The following is a 14,755-nucleotide window of genomic DNA, read 5'->3' on the forward strand; positions in this document are numbered from 1 at the left end:
GGTGTCGCGCCCGCACTGCGCTCAACCAGTGAGCGGACCGGTCTCTATATGGGATCCGAACCCTCGGCAGGAGCGCCACCGCGCTCCCAAGTGCCGCACTCTACCCAGTGCGCCACCAGGCCGGCCCGTCTTGACTTTTCTTAAAACATGCTCTCTTGGTTCTCACACCTTGCACACATGCTGACTTTATTATTTCTACAACAGGCTGTTCTACCTTCCTTCACTTATCCCTTAAATATTGGTATTCCTTGGAATCTAATCCTTGGCACTTGGTTTTTCTCCTTCTATTTGCCTTTCCTGAATGATCTTATCCCACTCTCATGGTTCAACAACCATATACAAACTAATGTGTTTCAAATCAGTGACTCCAGCCTAGACCTCTCCCACTGTTTTTTTAAACAATCTTCCCTAGCTGTCCCATAGGAAGCTCAATTTTCACATGTACAAAACTTAACTCATCATCTTTCTTCCAAAACCTGCTTGTACTCCTGGTATTTCTATCTCAGTGCCACCCAGTCACCCGGGCTATAAATACAAAAGTATACTTGATTCCTCCTTCTCTTTCACTCCCTGTGGCCAATAAATCACTAAGATCTGTTCCTTTTAACTCCTAAGCTTTCATTTCTTTCTACTAGAAGAGCCTTCCAATCAGTCTCCCAGTCTTCTGGTAAAGAAATTCATTCTCTATTCAGTTTTCAGGGGCACTCATTACAGACAATGCATAAATATTTATTCATTGTACTTACAGTGTGATAAATATTTATTGAGTATATACTATGTGTTAGGGACTGAAAAATACAACACAAAGAAGAAAAGCATGCCTTGACATGGATGGATGGATGGGTGGGTGGATGGGTGGATGGGTGGGTGCATGGGTGGGTGCATGGACGGATGGGTGCATGGACGGATGGGTAGATGGACGGATGGGTAGATGGATGGATGGGTGGATGCCAGTATGATCTCAATCCTGGGCTTTAGCTCTTCAATAGTTTTTCAGTTCCTGCACTATGTAACATCTACAAGTATTTCCCTGAATCGACCTCTTATGTTCTTAAACAAGTCACTCATCATTTCTTGCTTTATACTTTACTCTTAACACTAAATTCTTTAACTCATGTACAGCCTATTCTATCTCTTGCTTTCTGGTTTCTATCCAGAAAAGATAGAGACCAGGAAGATTTTTCTGCCTTCAGTATTATTTCTGTATCCCTCTACCCCAGCCACTTTTTCAATTGCTTAGTTGCCTTCATTGTTCAGAATTTGAATTAAGGATCCCCACACAAAGAAGCCTTCCCTGATACTTTCACCACTCTTAGATTTAAATTAATTTCTTTTCTAAAGACTTCTCTTAAGTAATATCTCTATCATATTACAACTATTTTTTATCTTTGTCTTACTGCATTTGGGCTGCTATAACAAAATACTATAAACTGGGCAGTTTATAAACATCAAACATTCACTATTTTCTCACAGTTCTGGAAGCTAGGAAGTCCAAGATCATGGAACCTGTAGACTCTGTGTCTGATGAGGGCCTGTTTCTTTTTTTTTTTCCCCTTTTTGTCTTTTTTGTGTCCGGCAATGGATCGCAACCCTCAGTGTCGCGCCCGTACCGGACCGGGACTGGCAACGGGATGGCAACCCTCGGTGTTGCGCCCACACCTCGCTCAGCCAGTGAGCGGGAACCGGTCTGTATGTGGGATCCGAACCCTCGGTGGGAGGGCCACCGCGCTCCCAAGTGGCACATTGTAGCAGTGCGCCACCGGGCCGGCCCAAGGGGGCCTGTTTCTTGATTCATAGATGTTGTCTTCTTGCTGCATCCTTACATGGTAGAAGGGGCAAGGCAGGTCTCTGGACTCTTTTTTATAAGGGCTCCACCCTAATTACCGCCCAAAAGGCCCCACCTCCTAATACCATCACCTTGAGGGTTAGGATTTTAATGTAAGAATTTGGGGGGGCCATAAATACTCAGACCATAGCAATCCCATTCTCCCCAGCTGGACAGCAAGCTTCCTAAAGGCAGGGACCATGTCTTATTTGTCTTTGAATCCCCAGTTAATAGCATAATGCCTGACACATTTAAGGCTGTTGAAAAGTTTATGGACTAAATAAATGTATGAGGAATTCATTTAATTAAAAAATTAACAAATATCAAACACAGGAGACAGCTCTCGGCATGTCGAAACTCAAGTTTTAGACAAAGAAACATAAGCAAATAATTATAAAATGTGTAACAAATTAGTTTTTTGTGCAGGGTTTAATTCAAACAAATACAGTGTTCAGCTACAGATGATAAAAGGTAGAAGATGGAGGGGAATAGAGAGGCCTAGAGTTTAGAGGTATGAGGAAATTAGGACCCACAGAAGGTGGTTAAAGAATAAATTAGTCTCTGTAACATATTTTCATACAATAAATAATTCTGCAATATTCTATAATTTATCTCTTTTGTAAATTTTGATTTTAAAATCAATTCATATCTCCCTGGGCATTAAAATTAAATAATATACATTTGTGAAGTCTTAAAATGATTTCAGTTTACTAATGAGAATCCATTATCACAAAGCATCTGAGCATGGTCAAGGTGTCTACTAGAAAAGAAGGTGTTACCTATAAACAAAACATAAAAACAAAATCTTTCATCATCACGATTGTTCCATATCACTTTAGACTTTCTGAAATCCAAGCAAGTTGAAATTTGCTTCCTTTCAGCAATAAGCTGAGCTATACTTTCTCCCTCACTGTAAGTAGTTAAATTTATAATTGTTCTTCTAAACCTTCTTGTGGAACCCAGAACAATTGCTATGGTATACACAAATAAAGGGGAAGGGGTTTCTAAATGCAGAAAATTTGTAAAGTCTTTTTAGATTTGCTAGAATAGTAAAATAAGACTTTAACATTTGAAACTTCTTATAAGAAATGCTAATATTTTATATTAACTCCCATGCAATGGTAAGTAATGAATATAAATATTTCATATAAATTTTATTTGAGAAAGTAAAATTAGTAAATTAGCTTTTGTTTGACTATAGAGCTATTTTAAAATAAGATATTTTGAGGTAATTGTTAGTTCTTAACTGCTTTGTCACAGACTTTATTTCAATGAGATTTTTTTTTAAATAAAATATATTTTTATGACTTTTTAAAGTAGCATAACAAATGAAAACCTTATTCTACTTAATTTAATAGTTACTTAGTTGGCTACTTTAGAAAGAGATCAATTCATGAACTGTTTAAGAAACACCTTTCAGAATGGAAAGACATTTATGCATATAAATAATATAGCATTTTTTTCACCTTTTTGCCCATAAATTGGAGAATTCTAATACTAATGAAAATTCCTGGATTAATTATCTAAGAAATCTGAGTATCTCTGAAAAGGTGACAATGAATCAAAGAAGTCTCCCTTTCCTTCTGTATTCTAGCATTACTACTGTACAATAACTCATTTTAAGCTGCTCAAGGAAAATCATAATTAAGGAACTGCTTCTACATCCAGATCTATGTTCGAATACTATGTCTAAATTTTGCCCCTGTGTCTTATGAGGACACAACTAGTACAAAGAAAATGCATCCAAAATGACTGAAGTACTAGAAAGTAGGAATTTGGAAGAGGGGCAGTCTTATAAGTCACTTAAGATCAAATTGAATGCTATCTCTTTTATTTCCCACTTTTAATATTAAGGCTTAGTAAGCATTTAATTTTTTGATACCCTTTACAGCCATTCTACTTTTCTGTCAGGGCTATTGACAGACATCCTACCTCCTAGAGTATATCCAGAGCCTGTGGTCTACAGGTAAGAACAGGAAGCTTCCTAAACCACTGTAAGAGTAAGCTAGTAGGAAATATATTTGGGATGATTCCTGGTCTACAGGTTTTGACTAGAATGATAAATTTTAGACCCATTGGAATTAATAAATGTTACGGAATTTTCCCTTTTATGCCCCCAAATAAAAACAATGAATACAAATGTCTTGAACGGCTAGAAGCACACTGACCTAGAATGAACTCCTGAAATCCTTTTTATTATGACACATTTAAAATTTTCAAAATGGGATTATACATTTAATAAATAATAATGATATAGTACACTTACACAATAATTTAACTTCTTTAGAAATGTATATACTCATCCCACTTAAATTTTACCATCTCCTTATGAAGTGGGTAGGGGAAACATAACTGTGGCTACCTGAAACACGGAAAAGCTAAGGCACAGAGAGAAGAGAGACTTGCCCAAGAGCACAGAATAATAGGAAATGGGACAGTGACTACTGAGATCTTCTGACCCCTTATTTAATTTTTTCAGCAGAGTTTATTAAAGCTAGACAATTAACAGTTTCAGACTACAAGTCCAATTGATGCATATTTACAGCTAAACTCAGACAAGTCAATTTTGAAAATTTTAAATCCTCTGTCAACCAGCTCAGAATGCATTAGAATTTAGAGGCAATCTCACAGGTGAAAAGAGTTCAAAAACGAACGGATAAACTAAAGTAAAACATAATTTATTAGGAAGAGAACTGGTTACATAAAGAATTCATTTGGGGAAAATATGTGCATGCAAAAATGTTTACTGTAGAATAGTTTGAAATTGTTAAGTGTTGTAGACAAACTTAAATGTTCATTAGTGAGGAACACAAATAAAATACGGTGCATCCAGTTTAATGAAATATGACTCAGGATAATTTAGGTCTAAAAGCATGGAGGATGAAAGGTGCCTATAATATATTTTTTATATTTGTAAGTAGATTATAGTCTGTAAGGCATTTATCCTCACATACATTATATATTATATAGTACATATACATGGTTATGCATGTACTATGCATATTACAATACTAAGATATGCTCTCATCCTATATATTGCATATCTATATCTAGATATACAAGAGTTGTATATGATAGACACATACTTATATCTACATCTAGTTCTGGAAAAATGTGTACCAAATTGTTAATGGCAGTTACCTCCATCGAATGGGATTAGAGGACTGTATGTGTGTATGCAGACAAGTTTTAGTTTCTGTTTTCTATATTTCTACATCACTTAAGGTTTATGCAAACAGCAAGTGCTACCTTTAATATATTAGAACAATGTGAAGAGTATTATGAGCTGACTATATAAATAGGTTTAAGAAAAGTTTAAATATACTCTTTGAAAAAAGAGCCAAAATAAATTATTAGGAAAACAGTAGTGTTTGATAGCTGTAGTTTTCCCCTGCCTTTTCCCTTTATATTGTCTGGAATGGAGGTATGGTAGCTGAATAAGATATCTAAGACTGTGACATGTAAGCTATAAATCGTGGAAGGCAGTTTCAACAAATAAGAGAACTAGCCTGGGACCTGATGTCATGGAGCTACCTACCATATAAGCAATGCTTGGACTATTATGTGAGTGAAAAATATTCGTTTACCATGTTTAAGTTAGTATTATTTTGGTCCTTTACATCAGCTAAACCTGTATCCAAATTAATGCAGTATCCTATTTCACATGATATGCCAAGAGCATGACTCTTTCAGTCCTCCTGGAAAATATATACCTTTTGTAGAGTTTGAAGCAAAATGCTATCTTAGCCTGTTTCATTAAATATTTTTCTGCTTCCATTCTTTTTAATCAATCTAACGACAAAAGTTTGCCTGCTCCTGGAGCTTTCTAAAGTGAAAGAGCACGCTTACTGAAGATTGTCCAGTATCACTAACAGTTACATTGATTCAAATAAAATAACATATTGCTCTTCTGGGCTTATACTTCAGTTTGAGCTTAATTTGTGTGAGTCTACTACTGAGATGGGATTTCATTTTTGCTGTGCCAACAAAATAGGAACCTAGAAGTCTAAGTGCTGGCAAATTCATATGGCAACACCATATTTTGAGGCCTCTTGGCTGACAGCTAAGCACTCCTTCCATTTGACATATCTAAATTTTCAATGAGGACAATCATGTCAAAGGAGTATACTGAGCTGAATAAGCTTCAGGTTGAAACTGAGTGTCATTCTTATGCTGTTTATTGTTAAAAACAAACAGGATGTAATAAAGGTTAAATATAGTTATGGTCTAATAAAATCTGAGGAATTTATCAAATAAAGCATTTTTGCTTTTTGGTTTATGTGTATGTGTGTGCCTTGGTAGTGGTAGTGTGTGTGTGGATGGGGGATTGGATTAAACACTGGTTGCTAATAGAGATCTGTTATCACCTCACAGTGTCATGATGCTTAAAATCAATATGTGAGTATGTTTTATAATCAACAAAGCACAGGATAAGCTATTATTTTTATACCACGTAATAATACTGTGACTGCCACAATAAAAATGTCTGCCTTTTTGCAGTGATGAATCTTGGGAAAATATTATCAGCTCCATTGTTTATCAAAAAAATATATTTTATTGACCTAGAAACATTTCTCCCATGAGAACTGGATGGTGGTTGTCATCATGTAATTTTGAAATGTTGTATACATTTTTGTACTCAGTTCCCTTTGTTTTTAAGCCATTTCATAGCCACTAATCTAACTTCCTCAAACAGAAATTTAAATGATTGGCTGTTCAGGTATCAAAGCAATTCTTTACAAAAGTAAATATTTACGAAGCTCTACAACTAAGTCAGGCTCTCCCAAATTCATTGGTTTATAAGATTTGGGGAGGGGGATGAAGGAGGGGAAGAGCTGGTTACAATAATTCTAATATACACAACATAGAAGCCTGTAGATAAGATTACATCCTCTTCTCTCCACTTATTTACAAAGAACCTACAGTATGTGACCTCGACAACACGTTTCCTATTTTGTCAGTTTGATAAATGCATACCACGTCAATGGTTTTTAGCTTGTGATTTGGTGGTTGTTTCAGCACTGATTGTCAATGACCTGTATGTCAGCTGACACAGCTGACAGTTAAATCATAAATTAGCATACAATCTCCTAAAATGACAGACACATGGACCCTTTGCACAAGAGATATGATGGAAGCCACATGATACCCCCATTAAACAATGAAACATGTGACATATAACTAAAAACAGGAACATATCAGCAAATATGCCTGAGGAAGTTTATGGTATTTAACTCCTAAACATTAATTTTATTGTGGTGTATAAGGAACTAATTAACTGAGAGTTTCCTTTTTTATTGGAAGTGGAAATACTGTTCAGAAAACTGATGAAGAGTAAATACAGTATATTTTAAGTTTATTAAGCTTGGTTCATCGACTACTATTTATTTAAGCTAATCTCATGGGGCAATTAAATATTTCAATCAGTAACTTTATATGGCTATTTTATTTAGCATATTTCCCCAAAATTAATCAATGTGTTAAAATGCAGAATGAGCATGTGAATATATTTCTAGTTTCGTACAGCAAAAACAGTGACTAAATACATTTTCTAAACACCATATGAACTTTTCCAACATGAGCTCTGATAAAACAGACAAGTGGAAAATGACAATGAAAAAATTTAAAACTTATTGATTATAATTAAAAGTTAAGGTTAAGGTTATAGCAAATCAAATGTTTCCAATAGAATGGTACTACTTTTCTGTAAACAGTTATTTTCCTCAGTCAGAGGAAGCCTCATTCAGGTGTGGCAGAGTGAGTTTAATCCTAGATAAGATATGAAATGCATTTAAACACTGGGTGTGGTTTTAGAATCCTTTTTTTTCCCCCCTTGAAGCAGGATTTATGTTTTGCTGGCATTATTTATCTTAGCACAGTAGTTATCATTTATAAATAACCTAGTAAGACAGGCAAGTGTTTTATATACGATCTTATTTAATCTCTGTAACAAGGACAAAGTAGCAGAATTCTGAGACAAAAACGTGATTCCAAGTCCATGGCTCTCTCATTCCAAGCACCTCTCCTTTTTTGATCACCGATTTCAGATTGGGTTGATTAAATAAAAACAAACAAAAAATTCAATGCTTGAAATCATATAGACAAAGGAAACAATTGGTAGACAAATGAATCAAGTGATTTTCTTCATAACATTGTATATAGCCCTGTAAGTGCAAAATGAATTTTGTCGTAATACTGTGTTCTGTGGTTGGCAATATAATAGGTCAACAACAGTAATTTCCAGGTTAAATAAAAGGTCGCCATAATTTTTTAAATGAATATATGCTATACTAGACCAAAAGTTTCCAACTTTCTTGGAGTAAGGCACTATCAGTGGCTCAATAATTTTTCATGGTACCCTTAAGACAAAAGAAATATCCAACCACTCAATTTTATTAAGTAGTAAAGTCCAAACAACTTAATTATGGTAGTTTACATAGTGACTGATAGATACTTCCGTATTTTCTTTGAAATTTAAAAATAACCCTTGTGCCCCTACAAATTAGCTACAGCATCCTGGGAACTTTGGGACACAGTTTGGGAACCATGGCACTAAGCACATGCCCTCCATGGGGCAAGACTGTATCTATAGTTTATGTGACACATTCAATTTGACACTTTGGGCTAAACTATCGTCAGCTCTTTTACAACTGTTTATTTTATACAATATATAGAAAATGGGTTATTTTATTGGATTTTGTCTTTCCTGCAGGTTTTTTTATTTCCACATAAAATGTCCCCTGGTCAAAATTTCTAAAGCATCCTACAATTATATGACTGGAAAGTGTACATCTAAACAGAAAGTAGGACTGCAGTCATCAGTAATAAGAAAAGCATCCACTCCTCTCATTTCTGTCTGTAAATTATATGCTCTGAAGGGACAGCACTTAACCTGAGAGTAGGGTGGGAGGAAGCTGTATGTTACAAAAAGAGGACGGGAGTTGGAGATAAAGTAATACTGAACAAATTTATGCCCTTCAACCCCCTTATCTCAAAAGTCTCTCTCAAGTCTAAAATGTTGGCCTAACACCAACACGTACATTCAGAATTATTTTCCTCCCTTTAAAGTAGAATTTTTTCTAAGATGAGCAAATTCAAAAGAGGTAACTTCCCGACAATGTAAAACTGGTTTGCAGGTGTCAAAGGCGTTTTATATTTTATTTCAAAAATATGTACCTGACGCAAGCTTCACAGCTCACAGGTTGAAGTCTTGGGTTAACAGGTTAGGATTCTACTCGGACTTTCCAGCAGAGGCAACTGGACTGTGTCCTTGGACTATTCAATCCCCCACCGTGTACTTGAACTGATTCATATGTACACCCAGTTATTTCATAATCCAGAATTGGAGCCTTAGCTACTCAGTTTCTCAAAATTATTTAAAGGGCTGTAATGATTGTTTTCTGATTAAAATGAGCCATTATCCAGAAATATAATTTAGAATTGGGATTTATAATTATGTTTTATAAAATATGGGGTGTATTTACATATAGCAACCTAGCTGACAGTTATAATAGAACTGCCAAGTTAAAAATACAGATTTGACTAATTTTTTTCCCTGAATAAATTGATCTCTGAATGAAGTAAACTGATTAAACCAGTTTTTACCTAATTATTTTCAAGTTCTCTAAATATTGTGTGTATGCATGTTTGTGTGTTTGTGTGTGTATGTAGATATATATATATATATATATATATATATATATATATATATATATATATATATATATATATATATATATATATATATATATATATATATATATATATATATATATATATATATATATATATATATATATATATATATATATATATATATATATATATATATATATGTATATATATCATGCAATTCAATAATACATTATTCTCACTTCTCAGGAGTTTGCAAATATTTTTAGATTTTAAGAAATAAGTAGAAAAAGCAATAAGTAGATATGTGTCCATGAAGACACGTGGTTTTATGCTTGATTTCATTAATGCCAAATGCCAAAACAGAATCTGAGATTCTGGTAAAAAAAATATCAATAGTAAACTGGGGTACACATTCATGGATAATAGTGGACTACAACGTTCCTTAAAACTTCTTTTCTATTTAGCCCATTTGCTCTGAAGTCTCTGGCTGTGTTAGTATTACTTTATTCTTATGCTGCTTAATGGTATGCATTCTAGTAGTTAAGAAAGATCCAGCATTTTGTATCTCCATTCCACACCATATTTCTATCACTATTATTTATTAAAAGAAAAATATCTTTATACCCAACTAAAAGCTTCTTTTTCAGAAAACAGGCAATGTTAACTCAATCTACAATGGTTAGATTCCTCAACCTGTGTATTTATTTTTCCCTTTTAGGAACACTTAAAGATTCTTGTTTAGTTCCAGAGATTTTTAATTTATTTTATATATTTATCAATACACATAGTGTAAACAGGAATATTTATCATCAACCTTTTTTCTATTTATAATAAACAGATAGAGAAAATCATCTGTTTTTTAATGGCAACAAATAGTGTACCTTTCATATTTAATTGAAATTAAAATCAAGATGGATTGGCCCATCTCTTTCACGGAGAACTACATAATACCACTCAAAACAGGCAACCAGAGAAGTCACAACTGGTAGACAATTATGGGGGGAATAGAATAGGAAGTCCCACTAAAGAGAGAAGATAATAGTTTTTCCCTACCTCTATTCCTTTCCTACAATGTGATTAGGGAGGAAACGGTCCAGACTATTTACCACTTCTACTCAGCTCCTCATTCAAACTGACTCAAAGTGCCAGAATGTCAAAAAGGGTGGCAATTTCTTTTGCTACTGGCTTCTGCTTAGTTCTACAGTTTGGCATGAAACCAGTTTCAAGCTTGCCAGCAGCTGAAGAAGCTTTATTCTATTTTATTTCCAAGGTTCCAAAAGAAGTGGTATCATTTATAACTTTAAGTAGTGAAGGTATGAATATCAAAGGGTTAATATACTAACAACTTTAGAAAGGGAAAATTTTCTCCATGCCACATTACATTAACACTGAACAAATTTAATATGCCAACTCTGTCAAATGGAAGTGAGAGGCAGAGTTATTATTGACCTTTTCCAGGCCTACAGTTATGCTATTGTTCATACTCAGTGTGGTTTTTCTCTTCACCACAATATTTGCTAATGGGACTTACTTCTGCAGTTGCTTTAAAAAACTTTTTTTTTTTTTTTTTTGAAAAACGGCAGAACTGGTCTATATGTATATGCTGCAGGTGCAGTCAGAAGCAACTAATGATTTTAAAAAGTGTATTTTTTTTTCATGTTAGTAACCAAGGTTACCAAAAACACATTGGCAACATGCGTTTAATGTGAAAAGTAATTTCTTAGGATAATAGAACCAAAACAAGAAACTTTTATGATTCAAAACTCAGAATTCTGTGTAGCAACAGAATTTAAAATACTATTCTTCAAATTTATTCTCAGAATTTAAAATATTTAGAATAAATACAGTCATTAATCATGAAAGAAATTTGGTGTGTCTGGATGAGTCGATGATCTACAAAGGTAGAATGATGTGGCAAATAATATTAAATGAGTAAGTTAAGGGTCCAGAGTGAGAACACCATTTTAAAACATAGGAAACCAAAATCAAGAGAAAGATCTGTAAAAACCTCAAAGAGCAAAATACCGTACAAGTACACATTTTTACAGCCCTGAGTTCAGATCACTTTTATCTGAATATCACAACTGCAATCTACCCATCTCAATTGGCTCCGTATAATTAAAACAATTACATCCCATTTCTTCGATATGATATGGAAAAAGGTTTAAAGACTAGAAATAAATTTTGAAATCCCAGATGTGAAAATTCACATCACCTAATAGGAAACCTAGAACTGACTTCTAGTAATGTTGGACAGCATATCCCCAATGCAATAAATACCAATGCATAGCAAGATGCTAATGGGAAAATTTATCAACACATATATGTGTCGGAATCCAATGGAATTTAAAAATAATATTCTATATAAAATTAAAAATAACATTAATTTTTTTCAGTGGAGCTCTACTTTTATCATTAAAGTGTTTCAATAAACTTGCTTTTTCTATATTCTTTCTGGCCATGGTAATGATGTTCCAGAACATATTAGCTTAGCAGTCTAGCCCTTCTTTACAATATGATTTACTATTTTTATCTAATAGAATACAGTTGGCATTCTGGCTATTTAAATTTTTTTAAGTAAAGTATTAGTTTGTTTCCCAGACTAACAATGTGTGATTTAGATTTGGGTAAAAAAGAGAAAAAAAGCATACAATCACAGGCGTCTAAATTTAATAAGCAATATAAACAGGTATCTTGGCATAACATCACAGTGCAAAACTGTCCTCTATATTGCTTGTAATGAGTGTTCATTCATTCATTCATTCAATAAATTGGTGAATTTTGTACTAAGAAATTGAGATATAACAATGAATAAGATAAAATCAGCAACTGCCCTCATAAGGCTTACAATTAAAGTGAAAGAGAAAATACACAGGATCTAAAGGAGGCAAGAGAAAGTGACTTAACTTAGGTTAGGCAAATGCTCCCTGATCTGAGTTGGAAGAGGTTCAGAATACCAAAGAGAGTGAACACTGACAATACAAGTCAAGAGTCAGGAAAGAGTATGGTTTGGTCTAAGAACTAAAAGAAAATCAGTGAAAAATTAGGCTGTAAATATAGGGAGGAGACAAATATTGAAAGGCCATCTAATTCACACCAGGAAATTTGGGTTTCTCTTACCGGGCACCGAAAATTTATTGAAAAGCAGATTCCTGTCTTATTTATGCAAAAAATAAAATGAGCCCCCAAATTATATTCATATTTTAAGAATACACTGGGAATAGAAGTTATGAAACCAAATTTCAAAGGGCAAATATTGGTTTCAGAAGCACAAAGTAATCTAAGCTTTTAAAAATGCCAACACAAATCCTTTCCCACACCTTCTGTGTGTTTCCTCTTTAAAATAAAAATGCTATATGGGTGATGTCATTTCTTGGTGTGGCAGTAATATTAAATTGCCTAATTTAAACCCATTCCCATCCACCCATTCCTAAATGAAAAATCAATGGTACTTACTACATCCAGCCTTATAGCTGAAGCCTGGAGGAAGGAGGAATCCTTGCTGGGCAGCTGCAGCCAGTGTCCGTTGATCAGGAGGGAATACAGGAATCATTAATGGCGGCAGCTGACCTTGAACCTGCTGAATGTGATAAAGCGAATCAAAGAGAAGAAGTTCTGGTGCTCCATGCTTCCCACCCTCCTTATCTCATGATAAAAGAAAATCATTTATTCAGTACAAAATACTGGCATAAAAACTTGCTAGAACACTGGGCTTAAGGCTGTGCCTTGAAACTGCTTTAGACAGGAGAACCAGAAAATCCTAGAGTTGAATGTTATTTATTGTTCAACCTCTAACCTGATGAATACTTTTCTACATGATATCCTTGACAGCGATGAAAACATCACTACTTTGCATGACATGCCTTTTTCTCAGTGTACTAATTTAATAGTTACATTATTCAACGCAAAGAACTGAAATCTCCCTCTGTAAATTCCACCTGTTAGGACTAATTCTACCTTCTAAAACAAAATTAACTTAACCTGTACCATTTTACATCTTTTGTATCTTCATAATTTGATGATAAATTCTCATGTTTACATGTAATACAGAAATTTTAAAATTCATGAATAATAGACCTGAAAGCAAACTTAGAGAACAACTAAAACTTTCCTGTTTCTTTACAGAAACTAAAACTTTCCTGTTTATTTACAGAAGAGATAACTAATGCCAAAACAGAAATGATTTGCCCACGGACACAGAATTAGTCACAACTGTGTCTACAACTAAAACTTTCCTGTTTCTTTACAGAAGAGGTAACTAATGCCAAAACAGAAATGATTTGCCCACGGACACAGAATTAGTCACAACTGTGTCTAAAATCCAGTGCCTTGAATCCTGTTACAGCCTCTCTGCCTAATACTTTTATCAGTGTCCATTCTTTATGAAGCATTTGAACCATTCCTCAAACTACATGGCCTCTGTGTGGGCTGCCATCTTTGGAATACACTCTAATTTGCTCGTGTGACTCTCAGAGGTATGAGGTTCACATAAGTTAACCAAGCACAATGGAATCACTATCTTTATTGAACCAAATAGGAATTTCTAGAAATATAACCTAATGTAGTCATTTCTGTGGATATATCGCATTACTGACTAAGACAGAGTTTGTCATTAACTAAAATACCTAGGATTTTTTTTTTCATCAATGTTTAAGCAAGATATCCCTGGTAAACATGATTATTTGTTAGTATTTGTCACTGGATATATAAATGAGAATTTAGGATCATGTTAAAAATCACATATCTGATACTTTACTGTCCTTCACTAATCCTTCCACACACTATTTCAGTTATTCGAAAAATATTTAGTAAATACCGACTATGTGAATGAAACTGAGCTAAGCAGCAGAAATATAGTAGTCAACATGAAAAACTATGTCCGACATCCGTGAAACTTTGATTATAGTGGGGATGATGGTAAAGAAAAAAAAAAGCAAAACAAACACAAAAATAATTACAAATTCATTCAGTCACTAATCCTAATGGCACCACTGAAATATCTCAGACCTGTTTTCCCATTTTCCCATTGGCATTACACACTGCTAGGGCTCTTATTATTGTTATAGTTCTCATAATTTCTTTCTTTAAAAGTCCATCTTCCATTTCTCCTTTAATTCATCTTTTACAGTAAAGCTTCAAGCTATTTTTGAAATTTTGGTTGATGAATGTGGGAGAGGGGGCAGTGGGAACTGAGAGAGGAAGGATGGGAAAGAGTGTGTGTGTGTGTGTGTGTGTGTGTGTGTGAGAGAGAGAGAGAGAGGGGGAGGGAAAGAGAGAGGGGGGAGGAGAGAGAGA

The 14,755-nt window shown here is 34.3% G+C and overlaps 1 protein-coding gene across 1 annotated transcript in view; it reads right to left on the reverse strand.

Annotated features, from left to right (window-relative positions):
- SOX5 (SRY (sex determining region Y)-box 5) overlaps nucleotides 1-14,755 on the reverse strand; it is a 210,358-nt gene that overhangs the window by 114,967 nt on the left and 80,636 nt on the right. The window contains 1 exon segment of the mRNA XM_008582606.1: nucleotides 12,917-13,037. Coding sequence (XP_008580828.1) covers nucleotides 12,917-13,037 — 121 coding nt within the window.

Source organism: Galeopterus variegatus, unplaced genomic scaffold (assembly GCF_000696425.1).
Source record: "Galeopterus variegatus unplaced genomic scaffold, G_variegatus-3.0.2 Scaffold2679, whole genome shotgun sequence".
Classification (NCBI taxonomy): Eukaryota; Metazoa; Chordata; class Mammalia; order Dermoptera; family Cynocephalidae; genus Galeopterus; species Galeopterus variegatus.